At 41.7% G+C, this 24,971-nt stretch overlaps 1 protein-coding gene across 1 annotated transcript in view; it reads right to left on the bottom strand.

Moving 5' to 3' along the window:
• Window positions 1-1,747: 1,747 nt before the first annotated feature.
• The window catches only part of TTLL8 (tubulin tyrosine ligase like 8), a 36,411-nt gene continuing 13,187 nt past the window's right edge, over window positions 1,748-24,971 (bottom strand). The window contains exons 7-15 of the mRNA XM_054987790.1: window positions 22,693-22,807; window positions 21,500-21,616; window positions 18,330-18,350; window positions 15,611-15,791; window positions 12,837-12,985; window positions 11,877-12,123; window positions 9,940-10,375; window positions 6,554-7,025; window positions 1,748-1,953 (exon numbers count right to left, since the gene is read on the bottom strand). Of these exons, the coding sequence (XP_054843765.1) occupies window positions 1,748-1,953; window positions 6,554-7,025; window positions 9,940-10,375; window positions 11,877-12,123; window positions 12,837-12,985; window positions 15,611-15,791; window positions 18,330-18,350; window positions 21,500-21,616; window positions 22,693-22,807 (1,944 nt within the window). The remainder of the gene's footprint in view (window positions 1,954-6,553; window positions 7,026-9,939; window positions 10,376-11,876; window positions 12,124-12,836; window positions 12,986-15,610; window positions 15,792-18,329; window positions 18,351-21,499; window positions 21,617-22,692; window positions 22,808-24,971) is intronic.

The following is a 24,971-nucleotide window of genomic DNA, read 5'->3' as shown; positions in this document are numbered from 1 at the left end:
CTGCCACAGCAGCTTTGCTCATCTGAACAGGAGGACCTTCTGCAGGTACCCATACACACACTTTCTCTGTGGTAACCCCTCCCCCCACCCCTTATGGGATGTCCTGCCTGAAGAGGTAAAGAAAAATCCCTCTTTCTTGGCTTTCCAAAAACTGTGCAAAACTGAATTATTCAGGAAGACTTTTTTACTCAGGCAATAATGCTTCGCTGAAAGAAATGGCTCCTACCTGGTAACAATTAAAGATGTTGAGCTTAATTCCTTATGCTTTGTTTCAACAGTGTTTCACACCTATGTTTTGGATTTACGCCTGTTTTCAAATTTCTGTAACTCAACCTGTTTTATTTATTCATTGAATACTCTAACTGTTGGTCAGTTGACTTGTGCTGTGTAATCTGCCTTGGGTCTCAGTGAGAAAGGTGGACTATAAACAAACAAGCAAATAAAAACTTGCTATGCCACTGAAAAAAAAATCCAAATCATCTACAAAAGTTTTTAAAGGACGATAGAACGTACAAGTTACCCTGCTGGATAAGACCAATGATCCATCTAGTCCAGCCTCGTTTTGGACAGTGACCAGGGCTTTTTTTCAGCTGGAACGCGGTGGAACGGAGTTCCGGAACCTCTTGAAAATGGTCACATGGCTGGTGGCCCCGCCTCCTGATCTCCAGACGGAGGGGAGTTTAGATTGCCCTCCGCACCGCTCCAGCGCAGAGGGCAATCTAAACTCCCCTCTGTCTGGAGATCATGGGGCGGGGCCACCAACCATGTGACCATTTTCACCAAAGGTCATTTAAACTTTTAAAAACTCCCCCCTTGTTCCAGCTGAACCAAAGTGACGTCATTGGCCCTGGGAGCATGCATGCACTTTGCATATGCACATGTGGTACCAAGGGCACCACCTCCTGCCAAGAGTTGCCCCCTGTGCTGGCAACCCACTGAGTTCCACCACCTCTTTTCCCAGAAAAAAAGCCCTGACAGTGACCAACCAATTTCTCCAGAAGACCTAGAAGCAGGGAACAGATGCCAACCCCTCCTCCTGACATTGCCCTTTTGACTGGTTTTCAGGGGTTACTTCCTCTGAACATGGAGGCACTGGGCGGATCCTATCCTATCTTACCACTCAACTGAACAAAGCTGGAAGCCTTCCACTAAATTAAGTGGCTCTTCCATTGGAAGAAGAGACGCTTAAGATGGAGGAAGGTTCATGTAGTCACTGAGGCGAACAGCTTACATGAAGTTGTCTCATCCTCTCGTAAAGCTAACTATACCAATTGCTATCACTACATCCTATGGAATCCCATGTTAGCTACTGTTTGAGTAATAATAATTCCTTTTTGGCCATCCAGGTAATGTCACCTGTATCCACATGCCTGTAAAGTCTAGCTTGACCCTCAACAGGTCAGTTTATTTATTTAGGGAATTTCTTATCCCACTTTCCCCCCCAATGAGGACCCAAAGAGAATTATACCAATACTATTTAAATAAACAAATTAAACTGACAAAATAAGATATAAATCAAGCAAAAATAAAGAAAGCATTGTCTACAGCAATGGTGTTCATGCAGGCACCTATTTCTGTCATTTCCATGGATTCCTGCCACCAACTTCTCTATAAATACTATTCGATAATGAATGGGCCATTTTAGAATTTTGGAGGGGAGAAGGTAGTTATACAAAGAAGGTCCTTGAGCTCAGCTTCAGGGAGTTGGCTTTTAACAAAACAGTTTGTCAATGCATTTTGAAAAGACTCAAAAGTATTTTGGATGGCTATAACGTGGCACAGCCAGCCTGCTCTTTGCCATCTTTTCAGGAGGAGAACAAGCACTCATAGGTAAGTATGAACCTCCTTGTAATACAGTTGCACAAAAAGAGCTGCAGCGTTTACAATTTTTCTCCAGCTGGAACTCATCTCCACAAATTAGGCATGCAGTCTTCTTGTTTGCATTCTGTGGACCTTTAAACAGAGAGCAGACGTTAACTCCCATCAATACCGAATAGCATAGTTTTCTACGTCCCTTTATTGAGAATCTGTTAAAAATGCACTCTATAGAGAAACAATGTTGGTAGTTCAAATGTAATGAGGGCCAGTTTGTGACAATCTAATTCTCTGAATAAAATGTTTAAAGGGCCTGCTCCATGCCACTGACACCCATTTTCTACCACAACTTTCTAAGCTCAGTCTCCCCTTGGAAATTTTCGAATAAATTCCACATTGTACAAATATACCTGTTAAATATCTGAGGGTACTCCTTATTTTTCAGGCCTCTGTGTAGATCAAAAGATATTAGTCACTCTTTCCCATTTTATTTGTATATTTCCTTAGAGAATTTATATGACACCTCTTCAAAGACCTATTTGAGGCATCTCACAACATAGAAACGTTATAATATAATCATAAAAATAACATTATCAATATTAAAACAAGCCAAAAAAAAATTGAGCCGCCTATAATGATATCCATAAAACAGTCTTTAGGTTTGAAGCAGACTATAAAAAGAGCTTTAAAAGAGTTTTGTGGGCTTGGTACTAAAACACAGTATGGTAGGAACCAGGTGGGCATCAAGAGGGAGAACATTCTGAAGACAAGGTGCCACTACTGAAAACGCTCTGCTGCTAGTTGACAGCCACTTCACATCTGCAGTCATGCAAAACCGAGAGCAGGCCTTGGGTATAGGACAGTAAAGGGAGGGATGGATAGTACAGGAGGAGGTGGTTCTTCGAGCACCCGATCCCAAGTCATACAAGGCTTTAAAGGTGAGTACATTTCTGCTTGAAGGATTTGCAAACTCTTTTTTCGTCAATAAAGGATGGTGTCATTCCAAGTTAAATAAAAAGATTTTATTGTTACAGATTTAAAATGTAATTTTTCGACAGCTGCATGCTACCACCACTTTTTCTATAAAAGGGTATAGAATCAGTAGTCATTATGGTAAACAATCTATGTGCATTTTGTCATCTCTCCATGTTGTCAGTAGCTACAGTCCAAAAGACAGGCGCACAGAATTCTCACTGGTGGTTGGTTATGTAACGGCAGAGCTCCTTGAGTGCACCAGAAAATTTCAGTTTCAATAGCTGACAATGGGAAAGCCCCAGATGTGTTCATGATTCTCTTCCAGTGGATCACAGTCCATGCATTTAAGTTAGGGCTGTCACCCAAAAAACACAAAAATAATCGATTAATTGTATGAGTTTTACTAGATTAATTGAGTAGTTCATTAACACTTCAGTCCTAAGGCTACTTTATTAGGTGTAAGCCTCTTTGAATAGATCTGAGTAGGATTTTGAGCAGACTTGCTTAGGATAGCCCTTACAGTGCCATCCTAAACAAAGTTACACCCTTCCAAGTCCAGTGAAGTTAGAGGGCTGAGACAGGTGTAACTCTGCGTAGGATGGCAGTGTAATTAAACCAACATAAATGTGCCCATCAATAAACAATCATTCTGAACAGAAAACATACTTTTTTGTTTTGCAGTAATATCCAGACTAGTACAGCAGGCACCATTGACTGCAAGGTAACATCTGCTAGTACTTATATTTTTTAAAAAATTACATTTTAAAAAAGAGAGAGAGAGAGAGAGAGAGAATAAATTGCTCAATTAATTAGGAGCAGTTTTTGAACTGATCGAAAGATTTTAAACTGATTAATGCAATCAATTAATCCATTCTAACAGGGTCTTTCTGGTATGATGAGATTTCTGCAAATACTAAAACCCCTTGACTGGAAGCATTACGGCCCAATACTCAGGAATAAAATGAAAGATCCAAGCCACAGGGATCGTGTCAAGCTTTAGAGTGGTTTCACGCAAAACATAAGAAGCGCCATGCTGGATCTGACCAGCGGTCCTCCAGTCCAGCATCCTGTCTCATCCAATGGCCAACCAGTTCCTATGGAGGGCCAACAACAGGGCAAAGAGGCTGAGGTCTTCCCCCTGAAGTTGCCTCCTTGCACTGGCATTCAGAGATTCATTGCAGTTGAAAGTGGAGGTTACCTTTAGTCACCATGGCCAGTAGCCACAGATACTTATCCTCCATGAAGCTGTCTACGCCTGTGGCCATCATTACATCCTCTGGTAGGGAATGCCGCACCTTAGTCACTCATTGTGTAAAGTATTTCCTTTTGACCATTCTGAATCTTCTGCCCATCCGCTTCATTGGATGCCCTCAAGTTCTAGTATTATGGGAGTGGGAGAAAAATTTCTCTCTGACCACTCTCTATATGCAGTGTATAATTTTATAAACTTCCATCACGTCCCTTAGTAATCTCTTTTCTACACTGAGAAGTCCCAGAACCTTCAGCCTTTCGTCATAGGAAAAGTGCTCCACCCTAATCAGTTTCGTTGTCCTCTTTTGTACTTTTTCCATCTCCGCAATGTCCTTTTTGAGATCGGGTGACCAGAACTGCTCACGGTATTCCAAATGAGGCCTCACCGTAGATCTATACAGGGGCTTTATAATGCTGGCTGTTTTATTTTCAATCCCTTTCTAATAATCCCCAGCACAGAGTTTGCCTTTTTCACTGCTGCAGCGTACTTTCATTGACACTTTCATTGTGCTATCCACTATGACCCCCAAGGTCTCAGCCTCAGCCAGGTCAGACACCACTAGCAATTTGGGATTGTTTTTCCCCAAAGTGCATCATCTTACACTTGCCTACACTGAACTTCATTTGCCACATTGTTGCCTGCTCACCCAATTTGCGGAGGTCCTCCTGGAGCTCTTCAGAGTCACCCTTGGTTTTCACCCTCCTGAATAGTTTTGTGTCATCTGAACACTTGGCCACTACACTGCTTGAAGTTCCAGATCATTTAGGAACAAATCAAATAGCATCAGCCTCAATACCAATCCTCATGGGACCCTACTGCTTACTTCCCTCTATTGCATGCAATGTCCATTTATTCCTACTCTGCTTCCTGTCGTTTAATCAACAGGAAGCCTTTTGTAAGGAACCTTGCCAAAAGCCTTTTGAAAGTTCAAATAAATAACATCTACTGGGTCGCCTTTATCTACATACTTGTTCGCTTTCTTGAAGAATTCCAAAAGGTTGGTGAAGCAGGACCTCCCTTTGCAAAAGCCATGCTGATTTTCCCTCAGCAGGCTTTGGTTCTCTGTGTGCTTAGTAACTCTCTTTATAACACTTTCTATTAATTTCCCTGGGCGAGATGTTAGGCTAACAGGTTTGTAATATCCCAATTCCCCTCTGGATCCCTTTTTAAAAATTGGTGTAACATTTGCTATTGTCCAGTCTTCTGGTACAGTGGCTGATTTTAGTGACAATCTACATATATGGGGTAGTAGATCAACAATCTCACATTTGAGTCCCCCTAAGAACTAATACTATCAGGACCTAGAGACTTAATGGTGTTTAAGTCGAAAATGAGAGTACTCATCACCTTAATTTGACTCAGTTCTTCAGGCTCCTCTCCTGAAAATCATGGCTGTGGCATGGGTACATACCCTACACTTCCACAGTGAACACAGATGCAAAGAATTCATCAAGCTTCTCTGCCATCTCCCAGTCTTCCATTAGCAATCCTTGTATTCCTTGGTAGTCAAAGTTAACTAGTCCAAGTTAATGCAATTACCAGGGGTTGGATCCCAAAAATACTTATGTTGGGGATTGTGGGACATGCATGTATAAAAGCCACATGGGATCAGAGCTACAGTAGGGAGGCAAATTGGGAAGGTTCACTGGGAAAGGGAGCTGGAGCCAACCCTGATGCTTATTTGAAACTTGAAAATTTATTGAGGTACTTGGAATTGTAAGATAAGAGGAACTCTGATGAAGACTGACTTGAAATGGGAATGGAGCTGGCAACCCGTCTCTAAGAACAGTAGTAAAATGGTGTAAGAAGAGTTGTGAATGGGATTTGTTACTGCCTAAAGGTTCTCTCCCACTGGAAGAAATATGTGGAATTTCCATGCTCGATATGTTATTATTGAGGGCTACCTTTGTATTTTGATGGTTTGAAATCCATGTATACCATTGTTTGTTATTTCACAAGAAGTTATTAATATGGATTATTAAATTGTTCTTAATAGTGTGGTATTTGTACCCTACGGCCACAGTACTTTGACATCTATTTACAGGTCTATTTGTGGCTGGGCTACTATCTTTATTGCATCTGTATGAGGCAGACATGAGACTACAGTTAGAATCAAATCAATCCGAATTGCTTTGCAGATAGACCTTAACAAGCTTCGCCCCCAAGCTTTATCTGCATCATTCTCCTCTCCTCAATTTTATCCTCACAACAACCCTGTGAGGTAGCTTAGGCTGAGAGTGTGTAACTGGCCCAAAGTCACCCAGCAAGCTTCCATGGTAGAGTGGGGATTTGAACCTGGGTCTCCTAGAACCCCATCCAGTACTTTAACCACTACACCATACTGGCATAAAGATATCTTTTGATATTTTAAAAAAAGAAATATTTACTTTAAGTATTGACTTGATAAATATTTTATCAGCTAAGCAACTGACAGCTGTGGATTGTAGAGCAATGTTTCGGTGTAAGTAAGTTGTCATTAAAATCTGCGTCTGTTTATATATGTGTATTTACCTGTCTCTGTAGAGGGCTGCAGTAATGCCCAGTCTAAGGAATGCGCCTTTTGAGAACAGGTGGCTCCTTGGCTTCCAGGCTGATGACTGGGCTCCTTTATTCCTTTGCTCTTCTTTTTATCAAAGAAAGCTGATGTTTCACGGCAATCAATGATGCGGGGAAAGTCTATCGGCTTGGGCAGCTTTTTCGAGATGGCTTTAACTTTAACATCTTTCTCTTGCGGCTTTTTGAGGGTCTTGGGCAAAGTGCAAGAAATACTATTTCTGTGTTTGACTCTTACATTTTGCCTGTCATTGACAGGTGTCATGGACTCCCTTTTATTTTCTTGATGGATCGCAGACTGTGGCACACCCACCAGTGGTTCAAGGAAAGTAAAATTATTGATGGCAGCCATGTGCTTTTTCAGTCTCCGGACATTGATTCCCTCAACCAAAAGGTCTGTAGGATTAAATGGGGGGATATCCAGCATAGGCTACAGAGAAAAAAGAGAAACAAAGTATTTTCAGATGTTTTCTGTTATTAAAATGGAAATTAGGATGATATATGGCTCATTCCCACAATCATGTATACAATATCAGTTGCCACATGGAAATAAATGGAACTCCGTTCTCTAGACTTGCTCTAGATTTCAGTTGACTACTGCAGAGGCTGCATTATCTGCCAAAACAGTCTGGAAAATTCTCCCTCAGTCTGGGTTCTCATTAAGTTTATACCAAGGCCTTGTCTGCTGAGAAGAAGTTAATTATATTCATTGGAAGCAGTGATCTGTCAGCAAAAAATGCTGATGGTTGTGGGTCTTTCCTATATTCCTCTCTCTGAAGCAGTTCCATCTGACCCCAGGGAAGTTGATTCCGGAGGCTACAGACCCTGCATGGAATAACAGCCATATGGGTTGGGGGGATGCAGTATAAGGACAAAAATCACCTTTCCTGCCTTGTCCATCAGTGGAGCTGAACACACAGAAGAGAGCAGAGAGGATAATTTTGTCCCCTCAGCTCAGCTCCCCAACCCATGTAGCCATTAGTCTACATGGGCCCTGCAATTCTAGGAATCAGCTTCATCGGGGCTGGAAAGGACTGCTGAGGGGAGAGATTAAAGAAAGATCTGTAACATTTGCACTTGCAGTCCCCTGGATCCAACACATTGTGATAACACAGGGGTGTGCAGCATTTTGTTCTAAAGCCACGTGTTTCAGTACAGAACCAAGCCAGAACCAAGCTTGGCTTTTTAAATAAAGAAAATGAAATCCTTGGTATATTTGAGGGGTAGATGAGATACTAGAATAACCTATATGTGAAGGAGATCACAAGCAAAGATCTTTATACGACTAACAGCTTCTTAGTGATGCTTTACAGAAAGAGAAATGATAAGAGAGAACAGTTGCCTGTTATCCAACCGTGAACCATGTGCCGATTTATAATGGCATGCTAAAACCGTCATGCAAGATGCTACATTATTTTTATTACTTATTGTGTGCCACTTCCTAATAAAAGATTCACAACAAGCAATGTTTGGGCTGTTGAAATGTTATGGATTATTAATCAACATGTCAGTCTATCTATATACATAAAGACAAGTGTCCTGACTGACTCATCAACGCCCAGCCCAAACCCCTGGGCCTAGAAGCGTGAAATTTGGGCAGGACGTTCCTTTTGTGGTGTAGAGGCTCACTAAGAAGGGATTTTAAGAAATTCACCCCCTAAGGAGGTAAAAAGGGGTAAAATGTGTTTTCCCATAGGGATACAGCTTCCCTGTGTGGCTGGCAGGGTGCTCCTCCCCCCTCCCACCAACTGCCACTCTTCCCTGAGGTCATTTGCATATGCGGCCTTGATTGGTTATTGTCCCAACATTCTAAACACTATGCAGGACACATGCAGAACCTCAGGACGCATTCAATGACTCCCAGTCATTGAAAGAGTCTTGAGGTAAAAATACACCTCCCCTCTAGGGTTGCCAATCTCCCTGTGGGGCCTGGCTTTCCTGTGTGGCTGGCAGGCTGATGGGTCATCTGTAGAACTGTGTTCTGAGGTAAAAATCAGGTAAAAGAAACTTTTCCTTTTAAAAAATCTCTTCAGTAAATGTTACATTTCAAAATTCACTTCATCAGTTTTAGGCATCAACATGCTTCGCTTTATTCAAACACTTTTGTGAAGCTCGGGTACTATGCTATTATACTACAAAACCAACTCAACCCCCCACCCCCCAAATATGTTACATACCCATAAACAGGCCATTTCGTAGAAAAAGAGCTGCAGGAACTCATTAGCATAACTCATTCGCATAACTTATTTGCATATGCCACACCTCTTGCCATCGCCGGAAGTGTATTAGCATGACTAGTTTGCATATGCCACACCCCCTGATATCACCTATCCTGGCTGTTTCGGCCCCAATCCATGCCGCAATGGGCCCAAAATAGCCAAAAATCAGGTGGGTGGGGCCACCTGACATGTGACCTCTTTGGAGAACTACCGGAACTGCGTTCTTATGCGTTCCCCCTCAAAATGAGCCCTGCCCATAAATATAACTGGATTTAAAGTAGTTAAATACCGTAGCAAAGCACGGGAATCAAGCTAGTTTATATATATAAGAACAAGAGTCCTGACAGACTCATCAATGCCCAACCCAAACCCGTGGACCTAGATGAAATATGGGGAGAATATTCCTTTCATGAGGTAAACACTCACTAAGAAGGGATTTTAAAAACTTTTCCCCCTAAGGGGCTAAAAGGGGGTAAAATATGTTTTCCCAAAAGGAACAGCTTCCCTGTGCGGCTGGCAGGCTACTGCCTGCTTGCACCCCCGCCCACTGCCAGCTCAACCATTCTTCCCTGATTGGGCCAGCCTTTCAAGGTCATTTGAATATGCGGGCAGATTGGGGCTCACAACATTCCACACCTCATCCCCCCCCCCCTCCCAAGACAGTTGAGACACAGAGGTAATTTGTGTATGCGGGCTGATGGGTCCTCACCCCCCACATTCTAAACAGTATGCAGTTGCCACTGGAAGTCATTGAATGTGTCCTGGGGTAAAATGCACCTCCCAGTCTTCCCCTAAAAGTTCACTAGGGTTGCTAACTCAAAAAAAAACCTCCACAAACCAAAAAATGTTACATACCCATGAGTATTATAACTGGATTTAAAGTAGTTAAATACTGTAGTGAAGCATGGGTATCAAGCAAGTTATCAATAATCTTAAATTGTATCACTTTCTTATACTGGTTCTTTGTTGATCCCTTGCTCTGAATTTTAGTTTGGTGTTCCCAAGTAGTAATCAGCCAGATTTTTAGGATTCACATTTCAAAACCAGCTTCTGAAGACAGTGGGTTTGAATGTCTGAAAATCTTGGATTCCATCTAGGTACAGAAGAAAGTTAAGCAATGCCTACCTGTCTCCAGAGGATTTCAAATTTCCCAGTGTCACAAGTTCTGTCATGCTTCCGGTCAATAACTACCTTGATTGTATCTTCTTGAACCTGAGCACATAGATCTGATGTTATTGGGGTAGAAGGGAACATAGTTGGACTACTGTTGATTTCAATCAACCAAGGTTTAAAGTCAGCCCCAAGAATAAAATCTGCCCCATAGAGTTCAAAGCTGCTTCTGCGTGGTTCAACTTGGTCCTGCACCAGCTTCATTGTACATATTATAGTTTTTTTCATAGATGGATAGATAATATTATACCAGACATGGCCAAGTCCTCTCTTTTGTAAATACTCTTGGAATTTGCTGCTTGTCCACATGTTGTGATACGGCAAATGGGAACTGCGGTCTGTGGCATTCTTGTAATTTTTCTGGATGGAATTATTGCACAGATGGATGGAGCTGTGAAGAATTTACACAACAATTACTCATATGAAACAAATTGTGCAGAAATGTACTGTGCTGAAATCTTTCAAAAACTAAATACTAAATATAAGAAGGATATATCCCACTTTTAAAAAAATTCTATTTACTTCATTTGAAATGAAAATACTTAAAATAATGTATTGAACACATTACATTATTTTAAGTATTTTCATTTCAAATGAAGTAAATAGAATTTTTAACACAAGTAAGGGGTTTTTCCATTGGAGGAACACTTTGTCCACTGAAGAAAAGAGTAAATCCTCCAATGAAAGAGTCTTCAGGGCCAATCTGAATGCTGCAAATTCCATGTGGTAGACACATAGGACTGTTGACAAACATGGTCTGATAGTTCCATGCTGGGAATTCACTAGCATGTGTGGGCCCAATCTGAATAGGAATAGGAAATGGTCATTTAAGTCTTCTGCCAGTGTTATTTTCTCAACCTGAAATGGACCCTGGGCACCACTATTTCCCCTACTGGGGAAACTTACATGTACATGTAAGTTGTCCCAAGAGGGAAAATAGCTGCCTCCTGGGGCTTAAACTCCCTTTCCCCAAACATCATGGTCCTGATCTGAATCAGGCCAAAGCATATCTAGGAATTAAGTTCCAAGCATGGAATTCCAGGTACATGTCTGATCAAAAGTCCTCCTGGTGGCCATGTGGGGGGATAGCATGAGGACATGGTAATGCATGAATTAACCCTTCCGTTAGAGAAAGGGAACCATTAGAGTCAATCAAAGTGGTACAATCCAGATTCTTTGGCGCTATTAAGTACTATTCAATAGCAGAGACTTGTTTTAAAATTACTCTGTCATTATAGGAAGGGATATGGAAATTCTTGTACCATAAAGGATGACTGGATACTTGTCTTCATTTCCTAGTACCTACATTGGTTTCTGATATGGTTTGTGTTAAATTGATATGTGTTGGGCTCAATTTCTTGCACATAAAAAAGAGGTTAAAATCCTTCACAAAGCAAACTTAGGGCAAGATGTCTGACATGAACCAGCTGAGACTAACCAGGTTCAATCAGTTTCATTTTTTCTATTATTCTTGCTTAGGAGAAGTTGAATAAGATCAAATGCAGTTATTCATTTTTGGTTGGTGATGAGAACTAGTAAGTTAAGATGAAATATTAACAGAACATTGAGGTAACATCTGTACTCTTTAGACAAATGATGTCAATCTTGTAACTTTTGTTACAATTCCATTTGCAATTCTACTTTCAAACTACTTTCAGCCTAATAGATACTGCAATCAGAATTATTCCAGTCTGAGACCACCAGTTTCAATAGATCTGGACAGTATAAAGATAACTTAGTACAATAAAACCATCTAGCATACAATGGCTTCATTAAATTGTAATGCTTCCATAACAGCAGCACTATGACAAACAAAACCAAGATTTTGTCGCATTATTAATCCAAATGAATAAAAATAAGGTATTCTCATACACGTGCATGCTTCTAGTTACCTGTGAAGATTGTCTAAGGAGAAACGTTGAGTAGAAAATCTAAGATAGCTTTCTTTGTAGAACCATATAGTCAGAGGATTCCAGTCTGTGACAAGAAACCACTGTCTAATATCAAACTTTGTATCATAAATCAACAACGGTGACTCAATGTACTTTTGGACCACCCATTTATGATCCTTTACGGGAAACTGATCAGTTGGCTCAACAAATTTTAATATATCCTGTAGTTGTTTCTTACATACTATTTCTGGAGGAGGAAAAGACATAAGAACAAGCATATTAGTAGCTAAACCAAAACCATAAAGGTGGGGTTAACTTGGTAGAAATCGCATAGGGTGGAGAAAAGGAAAAAGAAAATTTTTCTCCCACTCCCACAATACTAGAAGCCAGTGGCAACTGAGAAAATTGATGGACAATAGTTTCAGGATAGACAAAGAATGTCCTTCATTCAACAAGTAATAAAATTATGGAATTTTCTACCAGAAATGAGTGATGGCCATTAACCTAGATAACTTTAATTGGCACTTAGACAGATTCAAGGAGGAAAGGTCAATCAATAGCTAGTCACAGTGAATTAAAGGAACCTCCATATACAGAAGCAGAACACCTTTGAATACCAAATGCTAGGAGGCAACATCAGGCAAAGATCTTAACATTCATGCCTGTTTGTTGGCCCTCCAAGGGAAATGGTTAGCTACGGTGTGGAGCAATATACTGGATTGGATAGATCACTAGTCTGATTTAGCAGGGCATGTCTTACATTGTTATGTACTTATACGCTGTGATTGAAGCCCCCAAATGTTTTTCTTTGTAAATAGCACCCGCGTAGGGTCCTGGTTTGGATTGGGTCTGTATTATGGGGAAAGGAAGATTTAACCCACATACACATTCTTTCTATACCTATTCCAAATGAAGAACAGCTACACTAAAGAAGAGTAAGGGAAAGACGTGTATTCCTACCTCTGCCCCGGGACTTTGCTCCAGGTTTGATAATCCAGATATTGTGGAGGCCATCGATATCACGCTGAGGGTTTGCTAGCATAATTTTCTGCAAAATCTTTTGACACCGAGAGAAATAGTTTTCTGCTGCACAAATCACTGCACCCTCACTGCAAACAACCCAAAAATATTAAAATAATCAATGCAGTTAAAACTAAAAGGTGGTTATTTGGGGTCTGCGAATTAATAAAGAGGTGGAAATTCTGACTAAACTAAAGTTCGAGGTCTCACTAAATTTTAAAATACTCTCTAAAAGCAATATCCCATTATATTTTCACTGGTAAACCCTCCTGAGCTTTATTTTAATTGATATAGGATCTACTGCATAGATCTGTTCTGGATTAGAAATTTGATTTCACCCATAAACATTCACTGAAGATCCCCATGTACTGGGCTGTATCCTTTCAACTTTTCCACCAGTAAAATAGGGAGGAGAGGCCCCCTTGTGACCATTGAAAAGGCTGTGCTGGAGATGGTGAGACACATGTGGACAAAAGTCACATTGAATGGTGGCTACAGTGAAAAGGTGAACTGGAAGAGATTGAGTGAAGAAACTGGTAGCATCCTGGTACTCAGTTAAAGCTGTAAAGGGTAATTCATGCATAATTGTGTGTTTTTAGCTGTGGTGCTTTCCGCGCAGTTCAGTATCTGTTCTGCTTCCCATGTTTGCAGGAGTTCCACATGTGCAAGGTAATCATGGGACACAGAATCAATTTTTGACCATGGTATCCCTGATTTTCCCCCCTGTGGACATACCATGTATTTATTCTTTAGCCGCTGTGGAGTTGCGGCTGGTGCGATTAATGTCAGTTCAAATTCTATTCTCCCCTTCTGCTTCTCTTCTCCCCTCTCTCCTTTCCCCCAGGAGCCGATTGGTCTGTGCAGAATTAGGCACTCCCATCCTCCTCAGTTCTCTGAACAACTTTACTACCATTTTTATCAGTAAAGCAAGCTAAGGGTCATAAGGTTGCTTCTCTGTTCGCTTTCTTCCTCCTGGGTATGCATGCAGTCTTTTTTTTTTCAAAGCTAGGAAAGAGTTGTAACATTAGTGGTTATTTCTCCTAGCTTTAAAAGCCAGGAAAGGGTTAAATGGCTGCTTTTCCCTCCCTCCCAGTGTCTTCTCCTAATGCCAAAGAGTTAAAAAAAAACCCAACCATTTCGCACGTTTGCAAACAAAGTAGCAGGGAAGCTGCCAGGAGGGAATGAAGCAGCAGCATTTTAACGCTTTCCTGGCTTGGTTTTTTAAAAAAAATGAGAGTGGAACATGCAGGAAAAGTACGTTTTCCCCTAGAACTCCACCACCAATTGTCTCTTCAGTGGGCATGGGACAGCCCAATCAGCAAATACAGGGGGAGGATGGGTTCCAACATTGCAATGTTACCACACGTGTGAAATTAAAAAAAAAATTACATCAGCTCCAGCCCCCACAAAATGCAGCTCCAAACAGACACATCTCAGCTTATCAGCAGACATCAAATTGCCTTGAGGTCGTGCAGAGCAGAATGATGGGACCCCAAGCTGTTTCTGCACCGATTCTCAGCATCACTAGCTTAAAGTGTGCCATGCGGAATAGGCCAGCATGTGTGTGTGTGTATCTACCCTTCTAGGCCTAGGACTCTTCTAGGCCTATTTCAGAATTGAGTTTGGTATATTGAGCTATTTTCCTGAAAAACTTGGAAACCCATTGTGCTTTTGATGAGATTCTGAATGGTCTCTATGCCCAATGATCCTCTACCTCTCTCAAGAGTCACTGAACTGCGCTTCCATGACTGCTTTCCCTGTTCTGTTATCTTACTTTGCTAACGTTTCAACCACAACAGCAGTAGCAACAGGAGAGGAGGAGATTTGAAGGCCTGGGGCATCTCCCTGTCTCTGACCTGACAGACACAATGTTAATGCCACAAGTACCAAGGACTTTGAGATATATTGTATTTTCCATGGGAAAATGCATAGGATCGTAAGACTGGCCCCTTCCTATGACCAAAAGACCAGTGTCAATGGAGAATAATACCACCATTATGGAGAGACAGAGAAGGTGCCTGGGAGAGACTCTACGGCTGCAAAGTGTTTAGATAGCTCAAGTAGGCAGCAAACCTCAGACTTGCCCCTCCCTGCTAGAGGATCAGGTTATAGTTCATTGGGTGTAATTCAGGAATGAGAAATGTTGTGCCAGGGAAACAACTTGGCTGGATGTCCAGGTCAGTATCCCTGGGCATTTATTTCTTTATTTTATTGGATTTCTATTCCGCCCCCCTGCAAACGAAACCTTAGAGCACTGATACTCAGTGGCTTAGGAACCACATGTAGCTCCTTGACATGCCACGTGTCGCTTTTCTGAGCACTGTTCCCCAATATGGGACTTCCCCATGTTTCATACAAATGGGCAAGGCCATTGGTTTTGTAGTTCACAGGTGGTTCCACCTTGAAACAACCATTTGCTGGAGGAATGGGTAAGTTGCAAGCCTCCATTAGATGAAGGCTTCATATCAAGGATGATGGTAATCACAAATGTGGCTCTCTGTGAGCTGGTCAGTGAATACCACTGAGTTAAAGTCACTTCTTTGACATTGGCGCTATATAACGTTTTGTTTTGTTTTTAAGTTGGAGCCTATTTAATCCCAGTTCCTGGTCTCTAGCTTTTCACTGCTTCCTCCTTGTAGTTAGCAAATGAAACAAAACTATAACAGTGGTGCTTAGCACTGTCACTGCACTTAGACGAAGAAGAAAAAACTTACTGGATAAGGGAATAGTACTGTTCAATTAACTGGTCCCATTCTCTGTCGGAAAGTACTGAGGAATTCTCTGCATCTATGTCAATGTCCTCATGTTCAATTTGCTGGAGGTAGGTTTCGCACACTTTGAGAGCCATCTCTATTAATTCTCCTGGAAGTTCCTTAACGCAGCATTCATTAGAATCTATGAAATACAACAAAATATTCATTGGTTACATACACTCTTCTTGCTATTAAAGCCTTCTTTGGTCAAGATTCCTTTGTAAGTAACAATTTACCCATGTTGTATTTCATATTGTAAACAATTTTGTTAATAATTGAAATAAAAATATTTTTTTTAAAAAAGGTTCCTTTGTAAGGGCTACAGAAGTGGAATCACGGTTCTACTCAACATTTGAAGGCAGTGTACATGCAGTCAAGAAGGAAGAACATGGCAGCAGACAAATGTGTACATCATAACATGAACAGTCCTAAGTGAAGAGATTGTCCTCAAGCTTTCATTGTGCACGCATAGATCCTGGCTGCAACTGGGAAATGCCCCATCCGTGCTACATCTGAAGCCTGGTTCAGCTATGTGAGGGACCTCAGAACTCTTATTCCCTCCCGTATATGACTTTGTGTTAAAGTAATGGCCACTATTGCATTAAAATTTCATTGCCTGAATTGTGACAGATTTGGAAGGCTCTTCTTGAAATTGGGGGTGTTTGGGATTATGTATATTAAAAAAAATGAAGGTTTCTGTGATGAAAAGGGGGAAAAAACTTAAAGACCCTGCTCTTCTCCTGATCCCTGCTGGGTGAAGTTGGGAGTGGGCATTACCTCCTGCTGTGCGTCTGATCCAGGCTGGGTGAAGGGGGATGGGCATTGGATCATGCTCCACTCCTGATCCCAGCTGGGTGAATGAGGGTGGGCATTGCCACTTGCTCCACTTCTGATCCCGGCTAGGGATCGAGCATGGAGCAGGGGCATTGCCACCTGCTCCACTCTTGATATCAGCTAGGTGAAGGCAGGGAATGGGCATTGCCACCTGTTTCGCACCTGATCCCAGTGAATGAAGGGCAGGCAGGCATTGCCACCTAATACACTCCTGATCTCAGCTGGGTGAAGGGGGGAGTGGGCATTGGCACCTTCTTTGCTCCTGATTCGAGCTGGGTGAAGAGGAGATGGGCTTTTCCACCTGCTCGGCTCCTTATCCGAGTTAGGAGATGGCAGGGGGTGAGCATTACCACCTACTCCACTCCTGATCTCAGCTGGGTGGAGGTGAAGGGTGGGTATTTCCCCCTGCTCCATGCCCGATCCCAGCTGGGAAAAGGGTGGGCAGGCATTGCCACCTGCTCTGTGCCTGATCTCAGCTGTGTGAGGGCCGTGGGCAGGTATTGCCACCTGCTCCCCTCCTGATCCCAGTTGGGAGAAGGGCTAGCAGGCATTACCATCTGCTCTACTCCTGATCCCAGCTGGGTGAAGGCAGGGGATGGGCATTGTCACATGCTTTTCTCCTGATCCCAGCTCGGTGAAGGCGAGGATGGGCATTGCAACCTGGTCCCCTCCTGATTCCAGCTGGGTGAAGATGGGGAACGGGCATTTCTACCTGCTCCCCTCCTGATCTCAGCTGGGTGAAGGCAGAGGGCAGGCATTGCCACATGCTCTGCTCCTGTTCCCAGCTGGGTGAAGGTGGGTAATAGGCATTGCCACCTGCTCCACTCCTGATCCCAGCTGGGTGAAGGTGGGGGGGGCGGGTATTGCCACTTGCTCTGCTCCTCATCCCAGCTGGGTGATGGTAGGGGGGGCAGGCATTGCCACCTGCTATGCTTTTCATCCCAGCTGGGTGAAGGCGGAGGGCGGGCACTGCCACCTACTCCACTCGTCATCCCAGCTGAGTGAAAGGCGGGGGCAGGCATTGCTGCCTGCTCTGCACCTAATCCCAGCCTGGGCTTCCTGCCATGGTACACTCTCTGGAGGTCTGGATGCCTCATCTGGGCTTTCTTTTGCAGCGCTGCCCTCTGGTGGTGCACCAGGGTAGGAAGTGAGTTGTCTTGAATACACTTAGCCTTTTATATAGTAGGATAGCTAGTGCTTGAATGGAGATTGTTAGAAAGGCTAAAACTAAGTAATGTTAGCAAGGGATGCTAAGCAGAACAAAAAGGATTCTTTGGTTATGTTTGGAGCAAGAAAAAGAACAAAGAAGTGGTAGGCCCAGTGCAGGAAGAGGAAAGTGACATCTTAACAGGTGATAAAAGGAGGGCAAAAATGCTCAATTCCTACTTTGCCTTGGTTTTCTGTTGCAAGAGAAACTGTGCTCAACCTGGCAAAAAGAGAACATATGATGAGGGAAAGGAACTGAAGCTTAGGATAGGCATAAGGGTGGTTTGTAAACACCTAGCTTCTTTAAATGAAATCAAGTCCCCAGGGCCAGGTGAATTATATCCTAGCATGGTAAAGGAACTTGCTGATGGAATATCAGAGTCTCTTAATGAAATTCTAAGCAGAGTTACTCCAGTCTAAGCCCACTGATTTCAATGGGGCACACGCTCGCTGAATATGTAAGCCCACTGATTTCAATGGGCAAAGCACACTTATTTCAATGGGCTTAGACTGGAGTAACTCTGCTGAGGATTCACTGTCTATCATCTTTGGAGAACATGCAAAGTGCCAGAAGACTGGAAGCTGGCAAATATCCCCATCTTCAAGAAGGAAGAAAAGGAGGATCCAGGTAACTACTAACCTGTCATCTTGACATCCATACCTGGAAAGGTTTTAGAACAAATCATCAAACAGTCGGTCCTTGAGCATTTAGAAAAAATAGCGGCAATTACTAAGAGCCAGCACCAGTTGCTCAAGAACAAGTTATGTCAGACTAATCTCCTTTTTTGAGAGAGTTACTACTACTTTGTTGGATCAGGGAGATGCTGAGGACATCGTTTATCTTGATTTCAGTAAGGCTTTTGATAAGGTTCCGCAAGATATTGTTGACAAGTTGGTAAAATGTGGTTTGGATCCCACTCCTGTTTGACGGATTTGTAACTGGTTGATAGATCGCACCCCAAGAATGCTTGTAAACGGTTCCTCATCCTCTTGGAGAGGAGTGACAAATGGAGGGCCTCAGGGTTCTGTCCTGGGCCCTGTGTTGTTCAACATCTTTATAAATGACTTGAATTAAGTTATTAAATGTGCAGATGATACTAAATTGGGAGGGGTAGTAAATACAATAAAGATGATCTGGACAGGCTGGAAAACTGGGCCAAAACAAAATCAGTTTCAACAGAGATAAATGTAAGTTCTGCATTTAGGTAGGAAAATCAAAGGCATACTTATATGATGGGGAGACTTGTGTTGGCATTAGTACATGTGAAAAGAGGATCTTAGTAGATCATCCCCTGAACATGAATCAGCAGTGCAATGCGGTAGCTAAAAGAGCAAATGCGATTTTGGGCTACATCAACAGAAGTATGGTGTCCAAATCATGTGAAGAGATGGTATCACTTTGCTCTGGTTAGACCTCACTTGGAGTTCTGTGTTCAGTTTAGCATACCCCAGTTTAAGAAGGATGTTGACAAGCTGGAATGTGTCCAAAGAAAGGCAACAAAGATGGTGAGGGGTCTGGAGATGAAGTCCTATGAGGAACGTTTGAAAGAGCTGGGTATGTTTCGCTTGGAGAGGAGATGATTGAGAGGTGATATGATAGCCATCCTCAAGTATTTGAAAGGCTGTCACATAAAGGATGGAGCGAAGTTTTTTTTTCTGTTGTCTCAGATGGTCAGACCAGAACCAATGGATTAAAATTAAATCAAAAGGGTTTTCGGCTAAACATTAGGAAGAACTTCCTGACACAGTGGTTTCTTAGTGGAACAGGCTTCCTCGGCAGGTGGTGGGCCCTCCTTCCTTGGAGGTATTTAAGAAGAGCCTAGATGGCCACCTGACAGCAAGGCTGATTCTATGACTCAGTATGAATTTAGGCAGATTGTGAGAGGGAGGGCAGGAAGGGATGAGCTAGTGCTAGGTTCTCATGGCCTTTTCTTATATGCCCATGGTAAAGCTGATTACCACTCTGGGTCAGGAAGGAATTTTCCTTCACTCAGATTAGCCAGGGATCCTGGAGACTTTTTGCCTTCCTCTGGGCCTAGAGCAGCAGTCACTGAAGGGAAAATAGCTGTGAATTTCCTGAGCTGTGCAAGGGGTCAGACTAGATAACCCTTGAGATACTTTCCAGCTATATGTTTCTAGGTTTCTGTCTTGACCCTGGTGTTCATGATTTGTTAGAAGCTGCTTCAGGGAGCAAGTCAGGCAACATTGGGAAAGGAGATGTAAAAAAATTCCATTCCGCTGATGCAAATCCCTTCCATTGGTAGAAATTACCACCTGATGCAACTCATTATGTCATAGTTTGCTCTCCAGGTGATGGCCTTTGAATGTGTGCACCATCTGAAGTCTCTGTTTTATGCCCATAGGTGTAAACACTTCTAAACGGTAAGGTCAGTGGCTGTGTCATGGCCTGAAGTGTCCTAAAATGATCAGAGAACATATCCTTAAGTGCCTTTAAGGACAGAGACTTTTTTTAAGGGCAAGATTAAATTATTCTAAAAGAAAATAGCTCCTTAAAATCACTATCTAATCACTAAACTGGCTACCCTCTATTAAATCACTAAACTGGCTACCCTCTATTAGACATGGACACGAACAGAAAAAAACCGAACATGGTGTTCATTGTTCATTACCATCCACAAACAATGAACATTGACTAACATGACCTGTTCACGAACATATTCGTTGTTCGTTGTCCGTGGGGGCCAGCAGGCCCTCCTCCAGCCATCAAGATCCCTACCACACCTCTCCCAGAAACCCTACCTGAGCAGGCAGCAGGAAAGGTACCAGTAATAAATAATAGCTTGGCCTGGAGCCTGGCAGCAGCCCTGGAACTTGAAGAGGTAGATCCCTATCCCACCACACACAAAGAAAATTCAAGCTCCAATGCACTCTATCAAAATGCCAACAGCAACTGTCTCTCAACTGTCTGCAAAGTCAGAGCTGGGAGCCCCCCTCCCCCCTGCTCTTTGCTCCCTTGTAACAAATTTGGAGCTCCACACTTGAAAGGAAGACCTGCCTATCAAGCTAAATTGGGCTTAGATTGGGGTTTCGAGGGCAACAGCAGGAGTTCAGAGAGAGTTCAGGGTGTCCCTGCCTCCGGTTGCCAAGGGAATTGATGGCAGGTGCCAGACTGTCTGGCTTCACGAACAGCAACTAACGAGGCTTGCAATGACCACCTGTTCATTTAGAATAGGGCCTTAGGAACAGCTTGTTCGTTAGCAGCTGATTGGGCTGTTCGTGGCTTTTTTTAGTTCTTATTGCTGTTCATGCCCATCTCTACCTTCTATACTAGGGCTGCCAGTTCACCAGTGGGGCAGAGGATCCCCCACTCCCAGCCTCCGCCCCCTACCACCACTCACCTGGTAGTCAGGGGGAAAGGCACGGGAAATAGGCCCAGGAGGCAAATAACCTCCTAGACAAATGAAGGTAATAGCAAATATTATAATTTTGTTACTGAGCTGCATGTTATTGTAGATTAAAACATCTCAAAAAGGGAACATCAATGTAATAGGAGCAAATAGCAATATTTCCAGGCTGTAATTATATAACATTTTCAAATTTCTAAGCCAAAATTTGAAGAAGGCATATAAAAATTCTAGCAGCGCAATCCTAAACAGAGTCACTCCAGTCTACGCAAATTGATTTCAATGGGTTTAAATTGGAGTAACTCTTCTTAACATTGCACTGTAAATCAACTTGTTTGTATCTCAGCGTCTTCATTAAGAATGGCATGGCAGGCTTTTCCTATTTCAGTCCATTCTGTCAAATGGGTATTTTGTTCTTTGTAAGATGAACCAATGAAAACAATACCTCCGGCCACAACTTTTTTCTGAAGGTTTCCTGTCTTTGACTGATCATGATCACCAGATATGTCCAAATTGACAACCCATTTGAGTATGGAGGATGCTGCTGTTTTCCTGAAGTCCTCTAAAATAAAAGCCACAGTATTATTTGAGTATATCTATTAAATAATACACATATTAAGGGACAAAGTAACAGGATACATCATACAAATTTGGGGGATTCATCACCAAATCCATATAACATCAGTTTTAAAATGTTGTTACTTTCTTGCCACATATTTTATTTTATTTATTTATTTATTCAATTTATATACCGCCCATCCCCAGGGGCTCTGGGCGGTGAACAATCGATAAAAACAAAAACTAAAATCAATATACAAATAATAAAACCAATTACATGCTAAGTTGCAAGAGATATAGAAATCTGATTCAGATTTACTTTATTTTGTTATTTAGATATTTATATCCCACTTTTCTACTCAATGGGGACTCAAAGAAGCTTCCATCAGACTCCTCTGATGGACTTAAAATACAGCCCCATAGGCAACACCTCAAAAACAGCATGAACAGCTTATATTGAAAGGGACTGGGGCACTTACAATGAATTATAATAAGGACAAAATGGTTTAACAGACTGATTGAGTTTCTTTGGTTCAGATCTTGTCAGCTTAGTTCTGATGTAATATTGCTGAGGAAGTTCCTAAGGCAGTGAGACAAGCACTGATTCCGCACACGTTGGATAATGCACTTCCAATCCTCTTTATAGATCATTTGGAACGGATTTTTTTTCGTGTGCGGAACAAAAAATCCACCTCAAACGACTGATAAAGTGCATTGAAAGTGCATTATCCAATATGTGTGGAATCAGCCAATATTAAATTTCTTTGGCTGAGAGGCATCACTGGTAACTTACAATGCAATCCTAAGCAAAGTTATACCATTCTAAGCCCACTGATTTCAATGAACTTAGAAGGTTGTAACTCTGTTTAGGATTGTACTGCCACGGTATAATAATTGTTTAATTTACACATATTCAGCAGAAAATATTGGAAGCAAATAGACTCCTTCAGCAGACAACACAGCCACTAATCATGTTCCAAAAGGTAGTTACTAGCTATCTCTGGCTTTCAACATTTCCAACATTTCCAACATTTCCAGGCTGTAATTGTATAACATTTTCAAGACAAACTCAAAACTCACGTATAAAATCATATTTTTCATCTTCAATGCAAATGGCATAACATCGGGGGAAGAAAGCATTTGGGTTTGCTGACACATACCATGGCAAATTCCTCATGTGCAAACAAAGTCCAATCTTTAAATGAAAGAAACATGTTAGTTATGCTTTGCTGATTTAACATTGCATACATGTCAAGAAGAGGCAGAGTTTTTGTGGTTCCAGGGAAACAACTTTTTTTTAGAAATTTTATTTAAAAGAAATGAAAATAGGAAGTACATAATAAAAGATTGTACAAACACGACATTTGAAACTGAATTGAGACTTATACAAACTTGTATAAACAGTACATTTGGAATTGATTTAGGACTTATACAAGCACTGCTTTAAAATTACATTGGACTAATTTAAAAATACACTCAAAATTTGCCATGACTAAACATAAATGTATAATGGCTCTCCTGCCCTCTCCTCGGTTTTTTATACTTGTACACACTATAATATCAACTTTTTGATCATTTCCCTGTTTTATCTTCTTAACTTTATACTAAGTTACTTTAATTAATGTTAATTTCTGCCTAAGTAGTCAAAGAAATACTTCAATTTTTCCCAAAATTTGGCTATTGGTCTATTGTGTAGATAAGTAGTTAATTTGGTCATTGATGCATATTCATAAATCTTATCTATCCACTCTGACACATTAGGATATATATCTCTTTTCCATTTTGTTGTGTATAGTACTCTTGCTGCTGTCACTACATAACAGAAAAGATCTCCCTGTTCTTTTCTAACTTTAGCAGGATATTGGAGCATATTTTTTGGATTTAGCTCAAATCTGAGTTTGAGAATCTTCTGCATCTCTTCATGTATCTTTAGCCAGTATTTTCGCATTCTTTTCCAGGTCCATCAGATATGGTAAAATGTTGTGTCCATGCTCTGACATTTCCAACAGAGTCCACTATAACCCTTACTTATTCTCGCAATGTCTTTGGGGGTAGTGTACCATCTATAGAACATTTTATACCAATTCTCTCTTAGTAACTGACAGCCTGTACATTTTATGTCCTTAGTCCATAGATCCTCCCATAGGTTCATCGGAATAGTTTCTCCAAACATTTCCATCCATTTTATCATACAGGTGTTTACTTGCTCCATTTCTGCATTGTATTGCAGTAAAATTTTGTAGATTTTTCCTAGGAGATGCTTCAGATCTCCAGATATTAATAGTTCAAATTCTGCTTTTTCTCTCAACCTACCGCCTTCTTTAAGAGTTTATTCCTTTAGTCTTGATATTGTTTGGTGATATATGAGCCATGGGATATTTTTATCTTGAACTTGAATTTCTTGTCACGTTCTTACATTTCCCTGATTTATAACTGAACTGATCAATTCTATTGCTTGTGGCTGTGTTGTAGTAAGCATTTATTGGCAACATCAATGGGGAGATCAGTGGACTCAATCTGTTTCTACATTGAAATCAAATTTCAAGCAGTCCATCTCTTAATATGTTTGTGAATGGGTTTCCCTGATTTCTTAATCCATAAATAATTATGGATGCCTTCTTTGGCATCTGCTATCTCCAATTCCATGTCTACTGCTCAGGTTTATAATCCAGTCTGTTATCCAAACTAGCACACCACTTGATGATACAATTTGATGTTCGGTACTGCCAGTCTTCCTCGTTTTTTGTCGTCCTGTAATACTTTGAATCTTATCCTTGGTTTCTTCCCTTTCCATATGAAGTCATTTATTACTTTCTGCCACTTGTTCAGAGTCTTTTGGTCTATATAAATTGGGATCTTATGAAATAAAAAGCAGGGAAACAACTTTCAGTGTGTGATGTGTGGATGCATGCTAGGTTCTTTGACCTGGTGGGCTAGACTCTCTCCAGGCAGAGAATAATGACATCAGGTTTATTTATTTATTTATTAAACTTCTGGTTGGATCCAGACTAAATTCCCCATCAGGTTAACGGAACTTTCCTGCCTCTCACTGCCCACGGCAGCCTAAATGCTAGTCTTGGGGGATAGGGGACTATGAGGAAAGACAGGAGGGAGGTTTGCAATGAAAGAGGGAAATGGTGGCAATTGCCAACTGGATTAGAGATGGGCATGAACCAGGAAAATGGCAGCTCCTTGTGGTTTGTGATTCATCATTTTTCACGAACCATGAACCAGCATGAAATTGCCTGGTTCGTGAACTGGTTGGTTTGGTTCGTCGGTACATCAGGTCTGGGGCTGCAGAAGGTCTGCAGAAAGCCCACTCCCCCCCCATTGCCTAGGAAATAGATTGATCGCCACCA

The sequence above is a fragment of the Eublepharis macularius genome, chromosome 9 (genome assembly GCF_028583425.1).
Source record: "Eublepharis macularius isolate TG4126 chromosome 9, MPM_Emac_v1.0, whole genome shotgun sequence".
Lineage (NCBI taxonomy): Eukaryota > Metazoa > Chordata > Lepidosauria > Squamata > Eublepharidae > Eublepharis > Eublepharis macularius.
This window is presented reverse-complemented; position numbering and strand designations above follow the sequence as displayed.